The sequence below is a fragment of the Dasypus novemcinctus genome, chromosome 24 (assembly GCF_030445035.2).
Source record: "Dasypus novemcinctus isolate mDasNov1 chromosome 24, mDasNov1.1.hap2, whole genome shotgun sequence".
Classification (NCBI taxonomy): domain Eukaryota; kingdom Metazoa; phylum Chordata; class Mammalia; order Cingulata; family Dasypodidae; genus Dasypus; species Dasypus novemcinctus.
Window position 1 is genome coordinate 18,494,333 of NC_080696.1, and position 25,991 is coordinate 18,520,323.

General features: G+C 46.4%; 1 protein-coding gene across 5 annotated transcripts in view; it reads left to right on the plus strand.

Annotated features, from left to right (window-relative positions):
- RIN2 (Ras and Rab interactor 2) overlaps positions 1-25,991 on the plus strand; it is a 225,361-nt gene that overhangs the window by 145,677 nt on the left and 53,693 nt on the right. For 4 of the 5 annotated variants that reach the window (XM_058286768.2, XM_058286770.2, XM_071211585.1 and 1 more), the window contains one exon: positions 14,100-14,200. In XM_058286768.2, the coding sequence (XP_058142751.1) occupies positions 14,100-14,200 (101 nt within the window). Of the gene's footprint in view, positions 1-14,099; positions 14,201-14,484; positions 14,608-25,991 lie in introns of those variants that run through there. The other variant, XM_071211584.1, reaches the window with a different exon arrangement.

Here is a 25,991-nt window from a genome sequence, read left to right on the forward strand (position 1 = left end):
GTCCCGAAAATGCTTACGGCAAATTTTAACGCTTGTCAGAGCCCTGGAGCTCTGAAGAGAACCTTGTCCAAAATGAAAATGGCTTTCTTTTCTCTGAAAAAAATACATGCTTATTGTGGAAAAATTAAAAAGTGTAAAGAAGTAAGAGAATATCACTGTATTGTACCACCTGTAATTGCCCTGCCTGGAGCCCCAGAGTATTCCATTATATTGCTGTACCACCCCTTATTTATCAGCCCGCTGCTGGCAGTCCATCCTTTTGCCATTTTTCACTGTTATGAATGAATGTTGCCAAGAACTTCCTTTTACAAATACAGTATCTGATTGTTTCTTTGGGTCAATTCCTAGAATTGGAAATGATGACTCTAGTGGTTTTCATTCTTCAATGTTGATGTATATGTACATCTAGATCGCCTTCCAGAAAGGGTGAATCATGATTTAGCCACCAGTACTTATAGAAAGTCCAGCAAAGGCAGCTGTTGAATCGGAAGCTGGTGGTGGTGAGGGGAAGTGCCTGTGAGCACAGTCCACGCTGCTGCATTCCGGAAAGGCAGAGGGGGATGCTGGGAATCACCCAGAGTCTAGCCAGGAGCGGCCTTAGAAACTGCTCGATCTAGGTAACGCGAGGACGCGAAGGCCAAGCCTCCCCTCCCCACAGGGTCCTGCAGTTGGCAAGCCTGTCACAGCGGATAGTGACAGATACACAGGAAAGGAGTGTCAGAGAGGAACTTAACCCGTTCAGAACCAGAAGCTGGTTCTGGACGACAGGAGGGACTGAAGAGCCGGTGGGAAAAAGGCCGTCCTGAACCAGCTGTAACACGCGGCCGCCGGCCACCTCTGGCTCTAAGCCTGCCACGTTAGTGAGCAACTTGACGTTGCTGGATTTGCAACGTTTTTCTGATGAGCACACATCGCCATTTCACATGCTCCAACCTAAAGCCTTTGAGGTTATATTTTCTCCCAGACAGAACTCATTTGCCCTTTATTAATCTTCCACACATGAGCGTTTGACATTACAGAGTTTGAGCCTCAATCCAAAGAAGTAAGTCAAAAAACATTAAATCCCAGGTAACCCTTAGGCAGGCTGTTAGATAGTACTCTACTATGGTTTTAGAAAGGGAACTTTTGTGTGCGGTATTTGTTTTTGCACCGTTCTCTTAACTGGGGGAAGAACCTTTTGTGGCTGAACCCATCTGTGGACTGATGAGGTTGATTGCTGGTGAACACCTCCTGAGCACTGGAGTTCCTCTGAATGCTTAAAGGCTGAACAAGCTCTGCAGACAGGTTTCATTCTCATTTACATGTCGAGAGGGGCCAGGCACTGTATCCCACGGACCGAGGGCCGAGACGCTGGCTCCCTCTGTGGGGATCTGCTCTTGTCTGGCTGCCAGCCCTGGCCCCTGCACACCACCCTCAGGTCTGCCACACCTGGAGAGGGCACAGGTGGCTCCTGGCAGGCTGGACCACCTGGTGCTCATCTCCCCAGCCCCCATTTTTGTAACCTCCAGGATGCTGGGCCCCACATAGCAGTTTGTCATTAATGAGCAAACCAAACCCACCACCAATATTTGACCAACAGTCTTCAACTTGAACTCTATGAAGACAAAGATTAGCACTTGTCACTTCTCAGATATATTGATTTTCAAGATTTATCATCTCTACAGTCCTCTGTATCCTACTACCAATGACATATTATCATTACCACTGGCAGCTCTCTTTTACTTGATAGTAGCTGTACCTTATATGAGTGTCTTATAATTGCTAGTGTTTTAAATTGATGAAGCACAATCTGTATTTCTGGGGTTTTTTTTTTTCTTTGCTGCTGTAAATCCAGAGCCTGCTGCATGATAAGTAATCTACATACAGTTCTTGAAAATACAAAGAAAAAATGCTTGATCCAACTTACAACACAAATGCTGAAACTAAAGCTAGAAAACATAGGTGCCAGGACTCAGAAAAAACATAATTATTCTTGGTGCCTCTTTTGTTTAGCTTGTTTCTTAACCTTGGGACACAAAACCACAGTGGGAATATGGTTCTCTGACTTCTGAGATCACTGGATAATCTAACACAGTCCTGGTCTCATACCACTGACAAAATCATCGTGACCTCAGGAGAATGACTACCTCGAGCTGCTCCCATTTTTCATATATTGAACTACAGACACTGTATTTATCTTTTTAAAAAATTATTTTTAAATTTTTATCTAGGGAAGCACCAAATGGCAGGTTATATCAGAATGTTTGAACTGCAGGATAATTTAAAGCACTATTTTTTTAAAAAAATCAACTCTGTGCTAGGCCTCTAGACGCCTCTAGAGGTCCCCCTTGAGTTAGGGGTGCAGCTGTGATCACTGCCCTCCCAGCTCTTCACCCCTGCTACCATGTTTGGTGATGAGTGTCTGGCAAGATCCAGCCAACTTGGGTCTCTTTTATATGTGGCAGTTCACAGTTTATTCTTTAGGAGTACTGGGGTTTTTTTGCTTTTCTTTTTTTAAGATTTATTTATTGACTTTATTTTTCTTTTATTTATTCCCTCCGTCCCCCAGATGGTTCTCTTGTCTTTCTGCTCACTGTTTGCTCACCTTTTCCAGGAGGCACCGGGAATCAGACCCGGGACCTCCCACTTGAGAGGCAAGCGCCCAGTGGCCTTGGCCATATCCACTCCCCGCTGGCTGTGGTGTCTGCTGGCTTGTGGCATCTGCTCATCTTCTTTTAGGAGGCACTGGGACCCGAACCCAGGACCTCCCATGTGGTAGGTGGGCGCCCAACTGGTTGAGCCACATCCACTTCCCAGCATTGGGTTTTAAAGCAGACTTCTTACACTTGATGAGAACTTAACTTTGGATGGGAAGAGCGCTTCTGGTGGGCAGTCAACTGGATGGGTTTAGGAGGTGAATCCGTGAAAAACCTTGTGTGGTATCTTTTTAAATGCATGTTATTTTATTTTATTTTTTAAGATTTATTTTTTAATTTCTCTGCCCTCCCCCCCTCCCCTGCTGTCTCCTCTCTGTGTCCATTCACTGTGTGTGTTCCTGTGTCTGCTTGGATTCTTGTCAGTGGCACCCGGAATCTGTGTCTGTTTTTGTTGTGTCAGCTCTCCATGTGTGTGGCGCCACTCCTGGGCAGGCTGTGCTTTTTTTGCACTGGGCGGCTCTTTTTCTGGGCGCACTTCTTGCGCGTGGGACTCCCCTATGAGGGGGACACCCCTGCGTGGCACTGCACTCCTTGCGCGCATCAGCACCACGCATGGGCCAGCTCACCACACGGGTCAGGAGGTCCTGGGTTTGAACCTTGGACCTCCCATGTGGTAGGCGGACGCTCTATCAGTTGAGCCACATCTGCTTCCGGTGTGATATCTTTTTAGATTGGTTGGTGCTCCACCTCCTAGCGTCCTGATTTACCCCCCACCCCACGCCCACCCCCAGGCCTGGAAGAAAAATGAACTAGGAAGTTACTAAGAGGGAGGTGGAAGAGGAGAGAGGACGCTTTCATTCCACAAATAATGCCCGCCAGGGACTGTGCTGGACACAGCAGACGGAGCAGTAATCCAAGAGAGCAGCGTTCCTGCATTGGATGGGGGCCACCTGGGAGAGCCCTGACTCCAGGAATCACCCCCAGGCAGCTCCTCAGCCTTAAATAGTGAAAGGCAGGCAGCACGGTTGGGGTGTCTTAGATCAGGGCCCCAGACACAGCCCGGGAGCCGAGGGTGTGGTGCGTGGGCTTATCAGGAAGTGCTCCCAAGGCAAAGCCAGAGCAGAATGGGAGGTGGAGCCCGGGGGAAAGGGGCGGGGACAGGGCCCTCTAGCAAGCACAGTTCCCCGGGGGTGCCTGGCCCCAACTCGTGGGGTGTTCCTGGGCTGTGTAGGTCTCCCCCCAGAGTGGCCAAGGGTGAGGGAGCTGGAGCCTTTGTACCCTGGTCTCTCTCAGTCTCGGGTTAGGAACTGCCCCTCAGGGTCCTTCTGGGTCTCTGTGCTCCCAGACAAAGTGTTCCCAGCAGCCAAAGGCAAGCCTGCAGCCAGGAGGGCAGGGGCTGGCTGTTTTCGGGGAGACACCATTTCTCTAAACCTGTCTCCAGCGGTGTTCAAGTAAGGCAGGCGGCACAACCTGAGGTTTCCAGGGACTTTCTTGTCTGAGGACAGATCAGATGGCCTGAAACCTGGTCCAAATATTTTAAAAAATTAAAATTAAAAAAAGAAAGAAACCTGGTCCATCAACACCTTGAAGTTGTCCCTCCAAGTGGCCCCATAGCACACAAAGTGTGAGTCCTGAAATTCCTGAGGCTACCCTAAATTCACATATTCCGTCATAGAATTCAAGCGCCTGTGGGGACCTGAGGAGGCGGCAGTCTCTCCAGTCAACTGACACGGTCTGCAGCCTCTGTTCCAGCCCTGTGCCCCTTTCCACGCTGGTACCCTGACTCTGGCACCTTCTAAGCCAGATCTCTCACTTTTCTCTCATCAGTGCCTAGTGGCCATTGCTCAGGCCATCTGCTAAGCACTTTACCCCCATCACCTCAGTGAACTCTCAAATAGCCCCAAGAAATAGGGTTCCTAGTATCCTTGCCTTGCAGATAAGGAAATTTAGGGGTCCAATAATTTACTCAAGGGCATGACACTCAAAGCAGAAGAGATGAAGGAATTCCATACCTGGCATTTAGCCCAAACTCTGCTTCAAAATATTAAATTATTCATCTGTGTGTGTTTCCTTTAGATAATAATAGTTGCCTGCTTTGAGCTAAAAGCAGAAAGTGATTCAGGGCAAACTTTTCATTTCATTTAACTCAGAGGATGGGATCAGATGGGGGGGTGTTTATTACCTTTTTATCTGTGCTACTTGAAATGTGTTTTCTCTTTCTCTCTCCTTTTTTTTAAACTCCAAAGTAGAAAGTGCAGTAAAAGCATAGTGAGTGTTTTTTGGTAAACTCAAGGTTGATGGTGATAGTCAGCAGGGATAAGATGGGCTATTTATTGTTTAAATGCTGTCGAGGTCATTTGTTCTCCATTTAGAATGAAATAGTAAAGGCAGAGCTTGGAGCCACGCACAGCCTTGGGATGAACTAGACAAGGCCGGCCCTCTAGGCACCCTCCTTGGCCTGTGAAGGTGCCTGGGGGTTGAGGTAGCCCTTCCAGGATGCGGGTGCTAGGGGCTGGGGTGCCCATGGCCCTCTGGTAGCCATCCCTCCCCTCCCGGTCCTGACTTCACACCAACATAGAAGTTAATTCCAGACCTACAGATAAATTAATACAAAAATAGACAAAACCGTATAAGTCTTAGAACAAAATAGAAGAGACTGTGTTTTTCACTCCAAGATAAGAAATGCCTTTCTAAACCAAATTCAAGAAGCAAGAGCCATAATGAAAACTTTGATACATCTGATTCTAATGACATTAAACGCTTAGGAAATTTAAGAGATTTAAAAAACTGACTGAGGGAAAATATTTGACATATATGAGATACTGGGTTTGTATCCACAATTCTTACAATTCTGTTCAAAAAAGAAAAAAAGCAACCCGCAAATGGGAAGCTGATAAATTAACAGGCAATTTCCCAGAAGAAGAAATACAAATAGGTAATAAAAATATCATTAGGATAAAGCAAATGAAAATAGTAAAAAGCCACTGGTACCCATCAGATTGGCAAAAGTTGGATAATATCCAACACTGGCAAGTGGAAACAATATAGATGGGCACTGTCTACCTGGAGAGCAAAACGGTATCACCTAGGAGCTTTGGAAATGCATAGAACCTGGCATTTTCTCAAGGTTTCACACAGGTACACAAGGAAGCACACACAAGGATGGTCTTTGCAGTACTGCTGGTGGCAGAGAAACCTGAGAAACCACCTGTGTGTGTGTCCATGAAAAACAGAATGGCTACATGAATTGGGGTATATTCCTATGATGGAAAACGATTCCTAGTTCAAATAAATGAACTAGGGCATCGTGTGGATAAATCTCACATTTTATTGAGTGAAATAAGCAAGTTACAGAACAACTGTAGTATGATCTGTTGGATAAAAAAGGACAAAATGATGCCATTCAAGAATGATACATACAACACTGGTAGTAGTGGTTACCTCTGAGTAGGTGAAAGGGATTATGGGTGACTGTCAAGAGGGATTAGCTTTAATTACGATAATTTATTTTTTCCAGTGAGAATTTATTCTTGTATTATACATGTAGTTATGATTACATTTCAAAAACATAAATGTTTTTCTATGTATTGTTTTTGCATCTTCTGTGCAATTTTCCTGTAAGGTTGAAATTATTTCAAAATGTTTTTTTTTTTTAAATATAAGTGCAATAGATTGATAGATGAATAGATAGATAAGTGGATAAATAGATGGATGGGTGAGAGGTAGTTAGAATGATACGGGAAGTGTGGCAAAATGTTAAAATTGGTGGATATAGGGTTTCTGGGAGAAGGGGTATGTTGAAGTTCTCTGTATGGATTTTATATTATTTTGCAACTGTTCTGTGAGTTTGAGATTATTTTAAAATAAAAAGTTTAAGAAAAAGCTATATAAATGCAGACACCCTTGGGAGGTATAACCCACAAAGTTAAAAAAAGACATGGTTCTGAAGCCTGGGAATTGCTGGATTCCTCTAGGTTCTTGGCTATGTCACATAAAAGAATTTAAGAAGACGCCAGTTAGGCCAGTAAAAAGAATTTATTGAGAAATGTGGGACAAGAGCAGAGCTTGCTGAGAAATGGGAGAGAAGGCTGGAAATGCGCACCGAGATTTGATGTGGGCTCCTTTAGAGAGAGCCAGATGGGGCTTGTGTGGTCACCTTTTAAACTATTATAATAATGGCTCCTCCCCTTGCTAATGTTCGGGGAGTGGCCCGAGCTGTTTGCTGTTCTGATTGGTTATCCCACCCATCAGTTCCCCAGGGGGCCCAATGATGAGGCTCCTTGAGGATATCCGGGGCTTTCCCTTGACCCCCATGAGATCTCATTCCACATAGGGTTCTCATGGGGCCCTTCCAGCAGCTTCCTTGGTGTGTCTTTCCCTTGGGGTTTCCAGGCGGGGTTCCAGGGCCACGTGTTTTGCGGCCATGTTTTCCTGCCAGGTCTTAGACTCATCTTCCCTTTTCCTAAACTGGGCTGCTTCAATTCTTCTGAGATGCTCTAGCATCATTCCCCACATGCTCCTTTACAAGCGAAGGGAAGAAGCCTGACTTCCTTTCTTGTTCCCTCGGTGATAGTTCCTGGGAGCAAAAGACATTCGGGAGTTTGAAAGAAGCCCGTTATTTTTCAGCCTGCTTTAGCAAGACACAAAAGTGGGATGTACTCACCAGACTACCAGCCCCCGCATCCCTGCGGAAGCAGGCAGGAGCGGGAACTGTTGTCTCACGTGGTGTTTCAGGACCCGGGAGTAGGTTAATCCCACAGAGTTGATGGGACTGAGAAAAACCCACTGCGCCCCAAAGGCCAAGTGCTTGCATTTGGGGACTAGAGATTCCAAAGCTGGGAGCCATGCACTTGACTTTTCCCACACCCTAGGTTTCAAGACTTCATCATATCAGCAACACATCCCTTTTCAAGCCACTGATAACATTCCTGAGTTGGGCTTGAAATTTGAAGAGCAGTGTATCAGAACTTGCTCTATAAATACTTTCTTGCTTTATTTATTTTTACTTGACCTTCAAGAGCATTTTTCTCCTTTTATCTAACCCTAAAAGAAAGAAAACAAGATTTGGGGTCCCTCCCTTTCCCATTCTCCTTGCTGACTCCTGTGCAGGCAGGGATGGTATAGAATTACTTCCCTCCCCACTGGGGGACAACAGGCATCTGGAGGGCAGAGCTGTAGATTAGAGCCTTCTGGGCAGACAGACAGAAGGAAGATTGGGCTTTATGAACAGTGGTCCTTTGTAGTCACAGATCACTACTGCTGGTAATGAAATGGCCTTTCCAGGATGGGAGTGGATGAGTCTGTTTTAAGTGTCTTTTAACATTGTGTTGCTTCTTAATTGCAATGATTGCCATTCATATTAAGTGAGGATTTGAAAAGGAAGAGAAAAAGAAGCATTTGGGGGCTAGTTGCAAAGAGCTTTAATCTCATCATCCTTTCTAATCCCCCAGCAACCTCCCTTTAGCATCAGCCTTAACATCTGGGATTTTAAGGATGAGGACATCCCCTTGGGGTCCCAGGTGGCCCAGACAGGGAGCAGAGATGGGGTTTCAATGCAGATCTTTCTGTGCCCAAAGCCGGCCTGCTCACAACAACTCCACACTGGTAAACCACCAGGTGGGTGCAAGCAGCCAAAGGGGTGCTGATGCAAAGTACTGGAAATCAGTTTGCTTTTACAAAGGGTATTTATTTGGGGGTAAAAAGTTACAAGGCTATAAAGAGTCCAACTCACGGTACCACACGAGGTACTTTCTCACCCAGTCTGTTCCATGTGTTGAAGCAAGATGGCGGGTGAGGGCTGGGAGGGTCCAGCCTTCCGTCCTCTTCTTAAGGCTCTGTGGTCCCGTCTTCCTGTGATCTCAGCCGTAGGCTGGTGAAGGGCTCAGCTGCTCTCTTCTCCTCAACTGCAAACTCTCAGGTGAATGGCTCAACTCTCTTCCCAGGGCCGCAGGCTCCTCTTCCGTGTCTATGGCGCTTTCTCTCTTTTCTGGCCTATCTGCTTCTGTGTAGGAGTCTTTTATCAGCCCACCAAGGGGGTGGGGACTCAACCCCACACACCTTAATGACGAGGTCGAATTAAAGCCCTAATCTTGATATATCAAGTAAATGTCAAGCCTTTCAATTTAAATCAATTAAAGGGTATCTTGCCCAGAGTAACAGACAAGTTTACAAACATAATCAATATCTGTTTTTGGAATTCATAAATAATATCAAACTGCCACTCTGCCTTGAAATTTTTAGAAGGTTGTGCTTGACTTGTGGTCTCCTAGATGATCCAGGATGCTTATAAAATGGTACACATTAGTGGAGACTCCTACTCTGCTCAGGCCAAGCCCTGGGAGTGAATTCAAAGAAATGGGGGAAGGAACTGCCCACCCCCCAAATTATTCTCCTGCCCTCAGCCTGGATGCCAGTTAAAATGCAGAAGCAGGTCACCATCTTGAGCCGTTGGCTTCTCCTGCTTTGTGATGCTCCAAGGCTGAGGAAGCTCAAGGGCATGGGGTTTCTGAGCAGAATGAGGGAGAGGACCCTGAGGTCAGCTCCTGACCTGCCTCCTTCTTTCCTCTGACGGCTGCCGTCAGGTGCCCACCCTCTGGCTTCTCCCCCTGCAAGGCAGCACCCAGCCTTGCCAAGGCCCCCTTCCTTCCCACCTCAGAGGACAGGCACGCTGCCCCTTTCTGTTTCAAGAGTTTCCCTGTGCATCCCTGGAGGAAAGACGGAGCCACCAGACAGTGGCCTGGCTTTATCAGGGCGGGGTCTGGTGGACTTTGCACACACCCAGGTGACTCTCTTGGGTTGGGGCCTTCATCTCTAGGGGCCTGTGTTTGCTAGGGATGACTGCACTGTGGTGTTTTTCCATACCAGAACTACTGTCTGGCAACCTGGTGGCCTCCCTTACCAACATGTAGCCGCTTGGCCCTGCCGCCCCTTCCGTCTGGGTACACCTCCTGGCCACAAACGGGGTGTGGGACGCAGTGCTTGCTGGCTGGCTTGGCAGGTTAAGCAGCCCCTTCCCCTCTGCGTTGGCATTCTGGGCAAGCCCAGGAATGGGTTCGGGTCTTGGGTGGGTGGGTGGGTTTGGGGAGATTAGTTAGCTGCATCAAGGTGAAAGGTGGGCAAGCATCGGTTACAACTGGCCTCCTGCAGTGGCTGAGTGTTATCTCTTTTTGACCTCTGAGAATGATGTTTGGAAGAGCAAAGCTTTGAGGGAGGAGATGAAAGGTCTATAGGAATTTGTAGAAAAGAAAAACAAAGGCCAATTTATCTAATAACAATTTTGGGGAACACCCAAAATCCAATCGGGGAGGAAAAGAATGTTTTGTGGAGATAGGGCTTGCTGGTGGAGGCGCTGGAAAGTGGGGGTGTCAGTGTACACCTAGAGCACTAAATGCAAATCCATTAGTCAGGTAACACCCTCGGCACTGTCAGCTGGGTGAGGGGGACAGTGTGGAGAGGAACGGGGCTAGGAAAGGACCACAGCCCCATTAGCCACCTGGTCAAATGTGCCTTGGGGCCACCGTGCTCTCCTGTGCCACCGGTAAGTAGCCTGACCTGTGATTTTGCCACCACACTGGGTGGGCGCCCCATGTTTGTCTGGACCTAGACAAGCATGGGATGAAGAGATCCTGGCAGTGCAGTGCTGTCCCCTGGGCTCCAGTTTCAGGCAGAGGTGTCACCATGAGCAGTACCTGGAGGAGGCAGCAAGCCAGAGGGGATCAGCCGCTTCTCCTGGACAAGGCCATGGGGTTTTTAATGTTCAAACCAGGTGGTGGTCACAGAGCCGACTGAGGGGCAGAGGGGGCGAAAGGGCATAGCCTGGTGGGCAGTGTTTGGGGGAAGGGCCTGGGGACTGGGGCTGTGGGGTTCGGCAGTGGCCCTGTCACCCTGCTCACTCCCACCTTTTTATTTTTAGTTCCTCTATCTTCCATTTTCATCCACATCCACCCTAACTTTCCTTTCCTTATTTTTCTAATAAGTTCGATTATGAAAATGGTTTAAGCATACAGAAAAGTACACATAATACTAAAACATCTATCCCTTGGCTCTGCGAGATATTTCCAAATCACTCCAAAGGGGCTCTATGAATAACATTCCTACATCCGGATATGGGAGTTCCTGTTTTCCCACATCCTCAAATATTTGGCATTGCCACACTTTTTTTATTTTTGCCGCTAGGATGTATGTAGAATGGAATCTCCTGATCGTTTTCTCTCCAGCCCTCACCCAGGCACACAAAAGACTAGGATCAAGCATGGCTTCCCTCCTGCCTCCAAGTATTGGGGGTGCCCAGGGCCTTTTGCTGTGACCCCCTTCTCTGTTTACACTCTCTTCTTAGACATTCTTACCCTGTCACAGGGTTGAGGAATACCAACTACATTTGCCAGTAACTTCCAAGTGTCTAATGATGTCCAGCCTGAATGCCAGATGCTACTTCAGTCTACCTTGATGGCCAATGGACAACTCAATTCAAACGTAACTATCCAGAGTCCAGCTCAGTGTCCCCTTTGCCTTAGTTTGCCAGACCTGACAAAGACCGCAAACTGGTTGGCTTAAACAACAGAAATTTACGCTCTCACAGTTTTGGAGGCGAGAAGTCCAAAATCAAGGTCTTGACAGGCCATGGTTTCTCCCAGAGCCTGTAGCCTTCTAGGGTTGGCCTGCTGCCAGCCTTGGAGTGCCTTGGCTTGCATCTCTGCCTCTGTCTGCCTTTTTCTCCTCTTGTGGTTTTCTCTGACTGGCTGCCTCCAAATTTTCTCTTCCTTATAAGGACTCCAGACATAAATTTCAACCTGGCCTCATCTAAACAGGATCTTCAAAGATCCTGTTCACAAATAAGTGTACCACTTAACTAATACTAACATCTTCAAAGGTCCTGTTTGCACATGGGCTCACACCCACAGGGACACGGATGAAGCCTGGCACAAGCCTCTGTGATTCAATCCCCAGCACCCCTCAAGCCTAGTCCTTCCCCGTTCTCCCCATCTCAGTCAAGGTCACTATGCTCTATCCAGTTGTTCAAGCCAAAGACTTAGGAGTTCTTCTTGATTCTTCTCTTCCCACCAGCCCCACATTCAATCCATTAAGTACTATCAATTTCCATGTCAAAAAGTGTTCTAGGGAAGTGGACATGGCTCAACTGATAGAGCATCCGCCTACTACATGGGAGGTCCAGGGTTCGAACCCAGGGCCTCCTAGCCTATGTGGTGAGCTGGCCCACGTGCAGCAATGCCACGCGCAAGGAGTGCCATGCCATACAAGGAGTGCTATGCCACGCAGGGGTGTCCCATGCATAGGGGAGCCCCACCTGCAAGGAGTGCACCCTGCATTGAGCGGCCCCGTGTGAAAAAAAGAGCAGCCTGCCCAGGAGTAGCACCGCACACACAGAGAGCTGACGCAGCAAGATGACGCAACAAAAAGAGACACAGATTCCCAGTGCTGCCAAGAATGCAAGTGGACACAGAAGAACACACAGCAAATGGACACAGAGAGCAGACAATGGGCGGGGGTGGGGGTGGGGAAGGAGAGAGAAATAAATAAACATAAATCTTAAAATAAAAAAGTTCTAGGTTCTTCCTCTTCTATTTCCACGGCTCCCTCCTTGATCCAAGCCGCACCATTTCTGGCCCGGACTCCTGCAGTTGCCTTCTAACCGGTCTTGATGCTTCTACTCTTGCCCTTATAAGGTGTCTCTATCCAGCCAAGGTCATTCTTTTGGAACCTAAATCAAAATATCATTCCCCTGTGTAAAGCCCTCCAATGATTGTTGTGGTAGAAAATTCTAATCAACAAGGCCTGTGCAGCCTGGTCCCTGCTGCCTCTCGTTCCAAGAGCCTCCCTGGTCTGTGGGGCTTTGCACTTGCGATTTCCTCTGTGTGGAGGGCCCTTGCCTTGATCTGTTGGTGGCTGAGACCTTGGCATTCAGAGCTCAGTCGTTTCCTCAAAGACCTTTCCTGACCAGCCCACCCTAGTGTGGCTCCCTCTAGAATCTCTGTTTTCTTTTCATTCTGGAGCTTCTCAATGCTTGGTGTGGATCATCTGACCCTCCTCACCGCCACCCCCCCCCAATGTGATCTCCAAGAAAACTGAGATCTTGTCAGCCTGCTCCCCACCTTTAGTACATGGCGTGGCATGAGGGGGAGGCAGGTGCCCCCAAAGGTTCATTGAATTAATGAATGAATAGATGGGGTCAAAATTTTAGAAACGCCCATAAGCCCCAGTGAAGCTGGGTGGGGTTAAAGCTGCTTGGGGCAAGACAATACTGTTCTTTAGGGTTTAGAGTGGTTCTCAAACTTTTTAGTCTCAGGTCCCCTTTATACTCTTGAAAATCATTGGGGACCCCAGAGATCTTGTGTTCACGTGGTTTATACCTAGGGATAGTGACCACATTCGAAATTAAAGTGAAAAGTTTAAAATATTTATTAATGTAAAGAAATTAATTGATGATTAATATAATGTGGTGATATGTAATTTGTATTAATCAATATAATATCCCAATTATTTGCTTAAGTAATATTTATATGAAAAATAACAACAATTTGGGGGGAAAAAAAGTGAGCCAAGTGGCACACATTGAGAACATCAGATAAGGCCTCTTCCTGGGGGGTCTGGGTGGGATATAAGCAGCTTAGGGCAAGTAACACTAGCCTTTTCCTAAAAGAAACTCTGGATGCCATCTGGATGCCCACCCCTGGCCCAGCCCCACCCCTCTCTCTCCTTTTCCTTTGCTGAAATAGTCTTCTCTCTTCAAAAAAAGTACAAAGAATAGGCTGACAAGTCATTTTAATGCCTTAGGAAATCAATCATAAGTTGTATTTGTCTTTTTTGTGTTTTTAAATTAGAGAAGCTATCTTTTTCCAGAAAAATCATGCAGAAAATAGAGTTCCTGTATACCCCCTCTCACGCCCACCCACAGTTTTCCCTATTCTTCACACCTGGCATTAGTGTGGCACCTTCGTTACAAATGCTGGGAGGCTATTATTTAATTGTACTATTAATGATAGTCCATAGCATACGCTAGGGCTCACCCTTTGTATTATACAGCGTGGTTATGTCTCTAAAGTATGTTTATTTTTGTAACCAGAATACTGGTGAAATGAATTTTAACTCAGGGGATTCCTTTTGAGTGTTTCCTTTGACCATATGAACGTTAGGGCCTGGTTTTACCAGGATTTGTTTATTCCTCTTTGTATTCGGTTTAAGAAACCAAACTGGGTGTCATCCTTAGGACAATATCGAAACCTAAGTTCTTCCCTTTTTGAAGGAGAAGCAGCACCCCCCTTTAGAATTTTCCCCCTCATTAGAGGAAATTCACAGAGCCAAGATTTAAAAAAAAAAAAAAAAGCGGGGGGGGGGTGGGTGGCCATCTCTCTGGTTCCTATTGAAAAAGTAAAGTGACTAAAGCTCCAGGGCTGTGTCCACGCCTCTTCCACTTCCTGACGTCATACTATTTTTGTCTTTGAATAGCTCATTGACACAATTGCCTCGGAGATCGGAGAACTGAAACAGGAGATGGTGCAGACAGACGCCAGCCTGGAGAATGGACTGGAACCCGCTGGAACCCCCAGGTGACCCAAGCGAGCTGGGAGCCCAGTGAGGGAGGCGGGCTGAAAGGACCCCATTAGCTCCCAAGCTGACATTTCTGTCACTCTTGAGACGTTTGGGAACCGGGAGTGTAGGGGTGGCTGCAGATCCTGTTCTCTGTAGCAGGGGGAGTGGCCCAGGAACCAGTTGTCTGATTGTTCATTTTAATTACTTTGAAGGCACTTGAACTTTACGCCCTCTCAATTCTTCTTGGCACCAGAACCCGGAAACCTAAAGTTCTATATGCCAGATCCAACCTTTTCACAGTGATGGGAAAAATAACGCAGCGTGATCCTCCGCGTGCAAAATAGAATTCAGTGTAGCACGTGTCAGTCCTCCAGAAGGTTTAAAGGGGAGCAGTAGAGAAGATGGACTCATTTTGCATTCTGAGGTCAGAGAAAAAAAATATCCCAGCGGGAACCATAGCCGTTCACCTGAAGTGCGATTGGTCACTGCGTATTGGAAACTGGATGTGGTTGTCAGTGATTAAGAAAGGGGAGGCAGCCTGCGAGGCCAGTGCAGCACGGCGATTTGTGCACGTATTTCACGGTATCTGAATGGGGGCGACGGGCTGGCTTCCTAACTGGACCGCCCGCTTCTGGGGAACGGGGAGGCAGAGGGCAGGGTAGGGGAAGGGGGTTGGAGGAGATCCCCAAAGCCTCTGCCAACTCTTGGAAGCTCTGTATCCCTGTGAGCCAAGACAACAGGATGTAAGCGTTACAGAAGGCAAGGACACGTGGCGCCTTGGTGGGCGGATTCAGGACCAGTTTCTCAGCTCGTGCCAGGGCCTGGTTGAGGCTGCCTGGTGCAGGGTACGGAGTGGGTTTTGCTTCCAAGTCCTGCGGCAAGAGGAGGCCTGCAGAGGCCAGGCCGGGTGTTTCGGTTGTCTAGTCACATTTCAGACCAGACTAACTTGTTCTCTGAGGGTGACTGAGGTGCTGGAAGGTGCCACTTCAAATCCCAATGGCCTCTGATGTCACTGTATTCCCCTTAGCTATGGAAATTCCGTGTGCCTTCCATTTCCTTTGCTTCACTATAAAATGAAGGGGTAGACCAGATGCCCTTAAGCGCCAGGAAGCACCCAGGCTTTCTCTGATTCCCCTTAGCCTCCAAGTGAAGGGCTTCAGCTACTTGTTTTTTCCCTCCGTAAACTAGACCAATGCACAGTAATTTTTGCTGAGAGGCTTTACTTCCAGCTCTGCATTCAAATTATGTAGAACTTTAGCCAGGGGATTTCTCTTGACCCTTTCCATTTGTTGAGCTGAAACTAAATTGGAGCCCAGGTTGATGGACAAGAGAGTAAAGGAAGAAAGCATTGGGGTGCTCATACCTTCCACATCCAGAAAACACGACACTGAGCTTAATCCAGAGCTAGACAGGCGTGAGTCAGGAATCTGTCCCTGCACATAAATAAATCACTGGGATGGCAGGGCCGGGGAGGGAGACTGATGTTGGGTGTTCAGGCGGGTAAGCTCTTGCTCTCTGAGAATGATGTTTGGAAGAGCAAAGCATTAATGGATGAGATCAAAGGTCTATAGGAATATTTTTAAAAAGAAGTTAACGGTAGTTATTTGGGTGGGGGAGATCTCGGCTTTTGTTTAATCTTTTTTTGTTTTTTTTTTTGCTGTTTTTAAGTTTATTTCTGAGCAGCAAAGATTATTTCTCCTTCCCCGTTTTTCAAATTCAATCTTCATTCAATCTTCATTCAATCTTGGCTGCCCCAGCCAGACAGACAGAAAGTACGAGGACCTTCTTTTTCTTGCCTCTAGAGTGGAAACCTTAGCAGCAGCATTAACTGCTCTAGGTCTGTCCAAGATGTGTTTCATTTCATCTTTAACATCTCTTTCAAGACTTTTTTTCTCCAAATTTAAGAATGACTGTAAGCATTCCAGAAAAACTTATATATATTTTTTCAGATGACTATCCCTTGTTTTTTGAATGCTACGTTGGCTAACACTGAACTTTTCAATTTCCAGAGGCATTTTAGTTGGTGTTTTTAATGGGAAAGAGGTGAGAAAAAGCCTTTTAACCAGAGTCACAAGGCTTTAAAGCTTCTGGGCTAGAGTCTCTTGCTGATGTTTTAAAATCGTGGAGCTGTGACTTTGATTTTAGTTTCTCCACTTTGCTCAATGGAGACGTCCAGAGGACCAGATGATAGAGAGGGGCAGGAACAAAGAGGACTTTGAATTTTTTCCAAAATTAGGGCAGAACACAGCTGTGGCCGCAGGGGAACCAGCAGTTCTGCCTGGCCCAGAGTAGCCCGAAGGGGAAAGGAGGGAAAAGAAGAGAAAGGATGCAAGGAGCAGAGTGGCCCTAAGTGAAACCCCTGTAAAAAGAAGTAGCTAGCCACCCCCCAGGAAGTGGCCTGGCACGTTCTGGTGGTTACACAGCCACACTGCAGTCTGCTTCCCTTATGTCCTTTGTGTGAGCTGTGACACGGCCTTGCCAACCCTACCCGTGGTCACCACGAAATGTCCGTGGCTCCTCAGTGTGTCGAACCTGGGGTTAAGGGCCCAGCTAGGGCCTAGGGTGAGCAAGCACCACTGCTACTGCCTGTTGACGTTTGTTTGCTCCTTTTGGTTTACATTGTGATGCGTTTACAATATTTACCCTTTTCTAGTGCCCAGGACCCTTTTCAGAATAAGAATTTTTCTTTTTTCAAGATTTATTTTTATTTATTTTTCTCCCCTTCCCTCCTAGCCCAGTTGTCTGCTCTCTGTGTCCACTCAATGTATGTTCTTCTGTGTCCGCTTCTATTCTTGTCAGCAGCACCGGGAATCTGTGTCTCTTTGTTGCGTCATCTTGCTGCGTCAGTTCTCCGTGTGTGCGGTTGCAGGCTGGACTTTTTTTTCGTGAGGGGTGGCTCTCCTTACGGGGCGCACTTCTTGCGCGTGGGCCTCCCCTACGCTGGGGACACCCCTGCGTGGCATGGCACTCCTTGCGCGCATCAGCACTGCGCATGGGCCAGCTCATCACACGGGTTTCAGGAGGCCCGGGGTTTGAACCCTGGACCTCCCATGTGGCAGGCGGATGCTCTATCCATTGAGCCAAGTCCACTTCCCAGAATAGTATTTTAAATTCGTAAACTAAAATATGTAGGACGTAGGAAAAACAACGACATCGAGATGTAATGATCCAGGGAGTAAAAAGGTGGGATTTCACAGCATCTGTCCCTCTTTATGAACACGTTAAGTGACTGCTGTAATCTGGAAGTGAACGTGAGCATTAACAGTACGGTGCCGTTTCTACAAGTGCCCTGGGAACAGAAACATCTGTGGTTTCTACCGGTGACAAACCCCAGATACTGCTATTACTCCTGTGGTTTGCTGCCTGCATTCAAAATGGAAGGAAGTGAATTTCCAAAGTGGACTTAGACGATGTAACTTTTTCACCCACCTGTGGTCAGGTCTCACCTCCCAGCCGGCCCATCCCGCCAGCATCCTCTGAGTGGCCCCTCACTCCCTTCCATGGAACACTGGCTTGGCCTGGCTTCTGGGATGCCATGCTGTGCTCTCCCCTTCCTGTACCTGCTTCAGCTTCCAGTCTCTGTGGCTGCTTCCTCCTCCTCTCCCTGACCTCTTAACACTAGAGAACCCCAGAGCTCAGTCCTTGAACCCTTTCTTTTCATACCTCCCTTCTTTTCTCTCCTTCTGGCCTTAGGCATGATATGTAGAAATTTCCATGCCTCAGTTTCCAGTTACAGTAGAATGGGGATAATGCTGTTGCTTTCCCTCGGGGTTCTTAGGACTGTGCAATGCGCTAATAGCTGCAAAGCACTTAGAGCCTGGCACGGTGTACATTTGTTAAACACATACACGACGTATTTTCCTAGGTAATCTCATCCACTCTTGTGGCTTTGGTACCGGTTGAATATCCATCCCTATCTATGGTAGTCTTGGGTCTCTTGAAATCCAGAGGCATGCTGCCAGCTGTCCATTCAGCCTCACCTTTGACATCTCAAACTTAGAACGAAATCAAACCCTTGATTGCCCTTCACAAACCTGCTCCCTCCCCGGCCTTCTGCCTCCTGGTAACCATGCCTCTAGGAGCTGGGGCCCCACGGTCATCTCCAATGCGCCCCTTCCTCTCACCCCTCCCACCCCTTCCATCTCCAGATCCTGGCAGCTGTGCCTAAAGGTACAGACCCAGGTCATATCACTTGTCAGTAGCTCCCGTGCTGCCCCCTCCTCAAGGAACCCCAGACCTTTCTTTCTCACAGGGCCCATTACATTGCCCACCTATCTACTGCCCCTGCTTCCACTCACACCATCTCTTATGAACTGTTATCTAAACAACATAAGGAGTGGGGCTTTTATTTAGTCTAAATTCAAGTCAAGTCACCCCCCATTCAAAGCCCTTCAACAATTTTCCATCTTGGCATAAAACCAAAATCATCACTAAGACCTTCAAGGCCCTATTGGATCTGATCCAACCCCATCTCTGCTCTTACAAGCTCTACCCCTTCCATCCCTTGGCTCCAGCCCCACTAGCCTCCTTGCCAAGCAGTCTCCTACCTCCAGGCCATTGTTTCTTCTCCTTCTCATCACTCTACTGGGATGTGCTTCCTCCAGAGACACATTCTCCCTTCTTTCCACTGACCCGGTGTTATTTTTCTCCATAGAACTTGTATAAACCTGGCATATGTTCAGTGACTTTGCAGCACATTTTCTGCCTCTTTCCACTGCCACTGGATGGTGAGCTCCCTGGGAGCAGGGATTTGGGCTGTCCATCACGGCTGTGCTCTCGGGGCCTACATATCTGTTGAATGAATGAATGAAATGTGACAAGCTCTTCGGTGATTCTAAGCATTAGAGCACCAGAGGCCTCTTGGAGAAACAGGATGTCACTCTTGTGAAATAGGGAATATTGGCTGAGTTCAAGTATGTTCAAGTACAAAGTTGAACATGTTTGATAGTCTTTGTTTTTTAATTTAATTTTGAACATGTTTGATAGTCTTTGTTTTTTAATTTAATTATATTTTTAAAATTTATGTATGATAATCCTTAAGCTTCCTCCCCAGCAAGGAGAAGGGACCAGGGTGACTTCCCACCGTATGCCCCAGCTGTGCTTCCTCCATCCATTCTGAGTTAGGGAATGTCTTCCATCCTTTGCTAGTAGAGTGAGAACTGATTAAGGCCACCTCCATGACTCCACGAATGTGTTACTAAAAAGAAACTCATAATCCAGGAGAAAGACGGAGGCCTTCTTGTCCCTGATGACTTGCTCTATCTTACGCTGCTTCCTGTTTCATTTCCCTTCCTATCCCATTGGGCCCAAGGACGAGAGCAGGGGTTCTTAATGAGGGGTCCCCCTCTGTCCTTCCTATTCCTCCTTCTCCGGTATACTCCAACCCAAGGGGTCTGTGGAAAGATTTCAGGGGGTCTGTGAACGTGAATTGAAAAAAATCAACTATTATCTTTATTTTCTGTGACTTCCAACTGAAATTGAGCATTTCCTTCACTTATGAATGTATGCATAAATTACAGCAGTATTTATTTCCTATCACATTACAGTTGTTGCATATCTCAAAATTGCTTACGCTCATCCATACTTCGAAACTACGGTAGTTGTTAGACCCAACGCTAGGTCACGTGTGATCACAGTCCTGCTTGGTACAAACTATTGTGCAATGTGGTTGGCCAACTCTCCGGCAATACAGAATGGGTAACAGGCAGAAGGAGATCTCCCAAGCGGCGTCTTCGGTCATTTGAAGTATGGGTGCGCCGTTTTGCGAGGATAAATCACAGGGTCGGTGCAAGTTATAGGCGTCAAAAATTTCACTCCACACAGTTATAATAAATGTAACTAAAATGAAACATTCAAAAATCCAAAGCTTAATTTTGAATAATCATAAGATTTAATTTAAAAACATGCTGATATTGAGTGTCATGAAACTATCTGCCATTACATTCGGACAAGGGGTATGTGGTTTTCACCTGACTGGCAAGGGGTCTGTGGAACAAAAAAGGTTAAGAACCCTTGGACTAGAGAGTCTGGGAAAATACAGGCTTTTTACAACCCCCTTCCTCCCTCATTATTTCACCATCCTCTTTTGGTTCTGATAGATGGATACCCTCCAGGTGTCTCTATTTGCATGAATCTACCAAGCCCACCTCAGCATTTCCTGGACCATGTCTCTTAAGATTTCTTCATCCTCAGGCAGGGTAGGGAGACCAAATAAAACCATCTCATGAAATATTTTCCAGGCTCAGGCTGGGTCTCCAGGATCCTGGCTAGACCAGGTCACGGAAGGTTCTTGCTGCCTTTGTTTCCCCCTGTGAGTCCCTTTACTGTCCTTCCTGTTCCCACCTCTCTGGTACACTCCAGCCCAAGTGGATCGCTGGGGTGCTGCCAAGCATCCTGGAACTCTGCCCGTCAGATTCCGACCCGGAATTCAGGCCCTCCTTGGCTGGCTCTGCCCGATTCTACAGTGTAGCAGCTGGTCACCGCCATTAGCCTCTGCTGGGAGGGTCTGTGCTCCTTGGGAAGTTCTGAGCTTCCCAGCAGTGACGTGGTAGCACTGATTTCCAAACCATGTGAAGCTCAGACTGTAGTTCTCTTGTACAACCCTTTGCCTGACTGGAGGTTAGAACCCAATGATGAAAGAGAAGAATGGGGGAAGGTGCCTAGGGTTCCCCTTTAGCAAGTCTCCCCTGTAGGAGCTCACTGAGTGTTGCTTTTTTAAAAAAAACTCCCCTTAAAGTAAAATATAACTTAGGAAAGGTACACAAATAGTGTCCAGCTGGTTGTATTTTCACAAAGTAAACACACCTAATTAACAGTGCTCCCACCAAACACAGAACATTGCCAGCATTCCAGGAACCTCGGGCCCCTCCCCAAGTGCTCCCTTCCCTGAGAGTCGCTACTATCCTAACTTCTCTTGCCATAGATCAGTTTTGCCTGTTTTTGAACTTTATGCAGCTGGCATCATCCAGTGAGTGAAAGAAGGGTGACTTAAAAGAGCACACACTGGATGATGCCAGCTGCAAGTCGCCCTTCTTTCACGCAATGTTATATTTGTGAGATTCATTCATCCTTGTCGCATGTTGTTGAAGTTCATCCGTTTTCATTGTCTAGTGTTCTGTTGTGAGAACAGACTACATTTTGTTTCTCCATTCTACTGGTGATGGTCAATTAGATTGTTTCCAGTTGGGGGCTACTTTTAGTAACACTGCCATGAACAGTCTTAGGAATGTCTTTTGGTGAACACACATGACACACTTAAGTTAGGAATATAGAAATGGAATTGTTGGGTTGTAGTGAATGGTAAATATTCAACTATCCTGTTAGTACCCAACGTTTTTCCAAAGTGCTTCCACCAATTTGCACTGCCACCAACAGTGGATGAGAAATCTGGATGCTTCATTCTCGTCAACACTTGATATTGTGTATTTTTTTCATTTTCGCCGTTTGGATGGATGTATTGATTAATTTCTGCAAAAACAGTGGATGGAGACTGGGAAGACGATCTGTATCTTAGTGCTGTGGGACTCAGGAATGGGGACTCGTTAGGCTTGAGAGCAGCACATTTTTCACATCTAAGTTCAGGGCTAAAGTTATGGTGAACTCTGAGCTCACAGCCAGTTTGCTAGGTGATATTTGAGGAAACTGGAGCTATGGAAAGGATTATTTGGGGCGAGAAGATGACAAGGTAAAAAATCTAGCAGTTAAGAGAAAAAGTAAATGCATATGAACCTTTGATTATTTGTATTTCTGCTTTTGCTTCTTAGATCTAATAAATTACAGCAGGAAAAAGAACAAAAAACAAGCAACAAAATTCTCGCACTGCTAAGGGTCTTTTGCTTTACTTCATTCAGTTCTCTTCTGCAGAAATATTCAGCATCTAATGAATGGATTTGACCAAGACCATGATGAGATACATCTTATCTGACTAAATCAGAAACGGTTGTTTTTAGAGTTTAAGTTTCACCTTTAAATTCTGCATCCAGTAATTCAATTTCCCATATTTAAAAATATATATATATGTCCTCAACCTTGGTGACTTCAAAAGGATTATAACATCACTACATTTTAGTCCTTCCCATATTTTCATCTTGGAACACAGGTGTAAAGTGACTCTTTTTCAGTTTATACCTCTTTTTGCTTTTCTAAGAGATTTTGAAAATCATGAGGTCATTTGGAAGCAAATTTGTGTCACTGGATGTAAAACCACTTTGCATTTTGACTTCTGAAACAGTACCTGTGTTGCGTGCACTGTTAGTGCTCAAAACAAATATTTTCCTCTCTTTCCATCTGGAAACCTGCCCACACAGCAGGCCATCGGCTCAGTGCATGGGGCCCAGTGTCTGTGAGCAGGCCTCTCTCCCAGGACTGGTCCCACCCATCAAAACGGTCGGTTTTTCTTCTCGACCAGAGTATGAGCTTCAGCCAGGTCCAGCCGAACGCAGAGGCTCCCAGCAGCATTTCCCGCCAGGCTAGCAGGTGTATCCTGCAATATCCTTAGCCCCTAGGAAAGGGTTTGATGTTGTCACAGTTTATGGTCATTCTTTAGACATTGTCTGTTTCTAAGAACTGCACATTTCCACTAAATCTTGGCTATTTGTCATTGTCTGCCGCCTCACATTCTTTCTCAAGGAATATCTCATGGGAAAACAGGCTAGAGAAGCTCCTCAACTTGGATCAGATTGGACTCTGAAAGAGAGTGGAAAATTCATTTGTCTGAAGTACCCAAGTGATACCATAGACACAGCTGCTCCTTCCCTCTGCAGGGACAGGCCAGGAATTGTGCTTTGGGGAGCAGTAGCTCTGCTCATAATTAGAGGAGGTCCTGGAATGGTAATGATGTTGCAGTAAAACATTTTACTCTCATGCCCATGGAGGATATTCTGCTATGAATAGTTTGAGCCGTTTCCCCTATAATCCCCTAAGGTGTTTCTTATTTCTAGCCACCAGGAGTGTTTTGGAAATGGTTTCAAGGAATTCCTGAGGATTGACCAGTTCTTCCCTGAATCTGTTACGAAAGCAACAATTAAATCCAATTTAAAGAAGATCCTTATTGACTGAATGCTGTTTGCTTAAATGTGTAGATAGCGGAGCCTGATTTTCACAACCTAAGGGGGAGAAATTGTAAACAAGTGAGTATGATAGAATGGAATGAGGACATAATAGAGTAACATGCCTGGTGAAGACCGGGTATGCCAGGTATCCTGGAACCTCTTGGGGGACAGGTAAATTCCAGGCAGGAGGTGGCTTTAGAGAAGACATGACCCTAGACGTCAGTCTTCAGGTTAAGCAAGTGTAAGAATGGCTTCCTGATTAGGAGTGCCAAAAAGAGCTGCTCGGTCTGTTTTTATTGATGATATCTGTAACATTTGGGAAGAGCTTTTGAAAGAACCCTTCCAATTTCTTTTACCCAAGTAAAAACATGTGCATTGTGGGAAAAATACAACACCCCCCAAAAAAAGTAAAGATTAAAAATCACTATAAACCCACCCTTGGAGATATAAGTTTGAGGTTTTGGTTGATGGTTTCATTTTTTTTGGCTTTGGCATGTGTCCTTCCAACATTTTCCTATGCATTTAAAGGGTAGCTTATTTATAATTTGTAATTGACTTGCAAGGGGGGTTTTGCCCACCCTGTAAATGCACAGTGTATCCTAAGAATTAATTCCAGTTTTGTTGAGAAATAGCACCTTCCAATTTGGAGGATGGCTTCCCTGTCAAGTTTCAACTTGAGCACAGAATTTTAACAGTGGCACACTCTCAAGTAAGCTCTAAGTAAATTTCATGCTCTGCCAGGCTGGTGGTTATATTGGTAGTTGATTCTGCCACAAAATGTCTGCGTAGTTAAAATTCCTTTTTGACTAGAGGTCTGGTTGTTGCTTACGTTTCTACAAGGTCAAAGCTTTGGCTTTCCATAAGAGTTGATTCTAAGGCTTCATCCACTTAAAATTCCAGAGAGAACCACGAATGGCTGGGATACTAGAGGGTCAGAAGAGGCCCATGTGACATTTGGTTTGGACTATTAGCCTTTCTGAAACCCAGGGAAGGAAAGGATTAACAAATCCCAAGTCCGCACGGGGCATGGTGTCCCTGCAGCCTTTAGAAGGACCATCTGGAAGGCACCTCCCACGTCTTAGCGGCAGAACCCTATTCTAAGTCAGATGCGAGGTTAGCCCCTGCGAAGCATTTTTGATCCAAAAGCGCCCTCCTTGAAGGTCACCCAATGATTTTCAAACTTTTTAAATCTCCAACACCTTTCAAATGACATCTCATACAAAGATCCAATTCCTAAAACGGATAAAATTAGCACTGCTCTTCTAAGTGGAAAGAAGAAGGACTTGGAGATGTACTTGCTTAGGATTCCTTCTGCCCTCTACACCTGAGACAGCCTCCCCAGCACCTCTAGTGCTCTGTGGAACAGAGCTTGAAAACCAGAGAATCTGCAAGCCTAGAGAAAGATGCAGAAAGGTATCCAGAAGGCTGATAATGCCAATGGTTTGGTTTTTGTGTGTGTGTGTGTGGTGGGGTCAGGGAGGGGAGTGCAAAAGTGTGGAAGTCTAAAAACAGGCATGGTGTGGCACCAACAGAGAATGTAAAATTACATCTAGGAGAGCAGGTGCAGCTCAGTGGTTGAACGCCTGCTTCCATGTATGAGGTCCCAGGTTCAAGCCCTGGTACCTCCTAAAAAAAATTATGTCTGTAATATTATAACACATATGTAAAAATAAATATGCCTGCCCTCAAATGCTGGCTGGTAATTGTGTGTAAATAAAAACCTAGGGGAAAACACATGTGGCTCAAGCAGTTGGGCTCCCATCTACCATATAGGAGGTCAGGGTTCGATGTCCAGGGCCTCCTGGTGAGGGCAAGCTGGCCCGCACGGCAGTGCCGGCAGACGCGGAGAGAGGGCACAGCAAGATGGTGCAACAAAAAGAGACACACAGGAAAGACAATAATAAGATGTAGCAGAACAGGGAGCTGAGGTGGCAAAAGAGAATGATTGCCTCTCTCCCACTCCAGAAGGTCCCAGGATCCGTTCCCAGAGCCACCTAATGAGAATATAAGCAGACACAGAAGAACACACAGTAAGTGGACACAGAGAACAGACTATGGGGGGCGGGGATAAATAAATAATTTTTAAAAAAATATCTAGATTTGATTTGCTGAGAGTAAAGGCAGTTTCTGTATCATATTTCTGTTATTTTGATGTTATTTTTGCGACAGGTTCATTCGTGGTTTAGTCCAGCTATGAAATAATGTAGCCCAAAGCACTTCCAGGCACGCTCGCCTTTCGGTGAAGCAGTGTACGTGCTCCACGCAGGTTCAGAGGTCAGGGGACAGGACTCCAGAGCCTGCCAGGCTCCTTCTCCTCCCTGTTTTGAGCTCCGGGGGCAACCTGGACAATAGGCTCTTTGTTTCAATTTCTTATTTTGACAGGAACAGATTAATGCCCCTGCCAGTGTTTACTCCATAGCTGGCCTTTTCATCTCTGGTTGGAGAGTCCACGAGAGGAAGTTCATGAGCACAAGCGCCCCAAAGCCCTCCTCCTCTTGTGAAAATGGCAGTGGCTCCCCAGGGGCAGACAAATGCTCTTGTTGGACCTTCTGTATGGTCCTCCAGTCTAGTCCTCTGTCCAGAGAGCTTAAATATCATCGAAGGCCCGAAAAGTGTTTTCACAAAAACCCCGCTGCGGCTGGCTTTTAGGAAACTTTTTGAGGAAGTTTTGTGGCCTTCTCCCTCAAAAAGCCGCAGCCCATGGCTGTGGAGAAACAGAATCCACAGCCTGAAATGTAGTGATTTTTTCCCCTCCTTT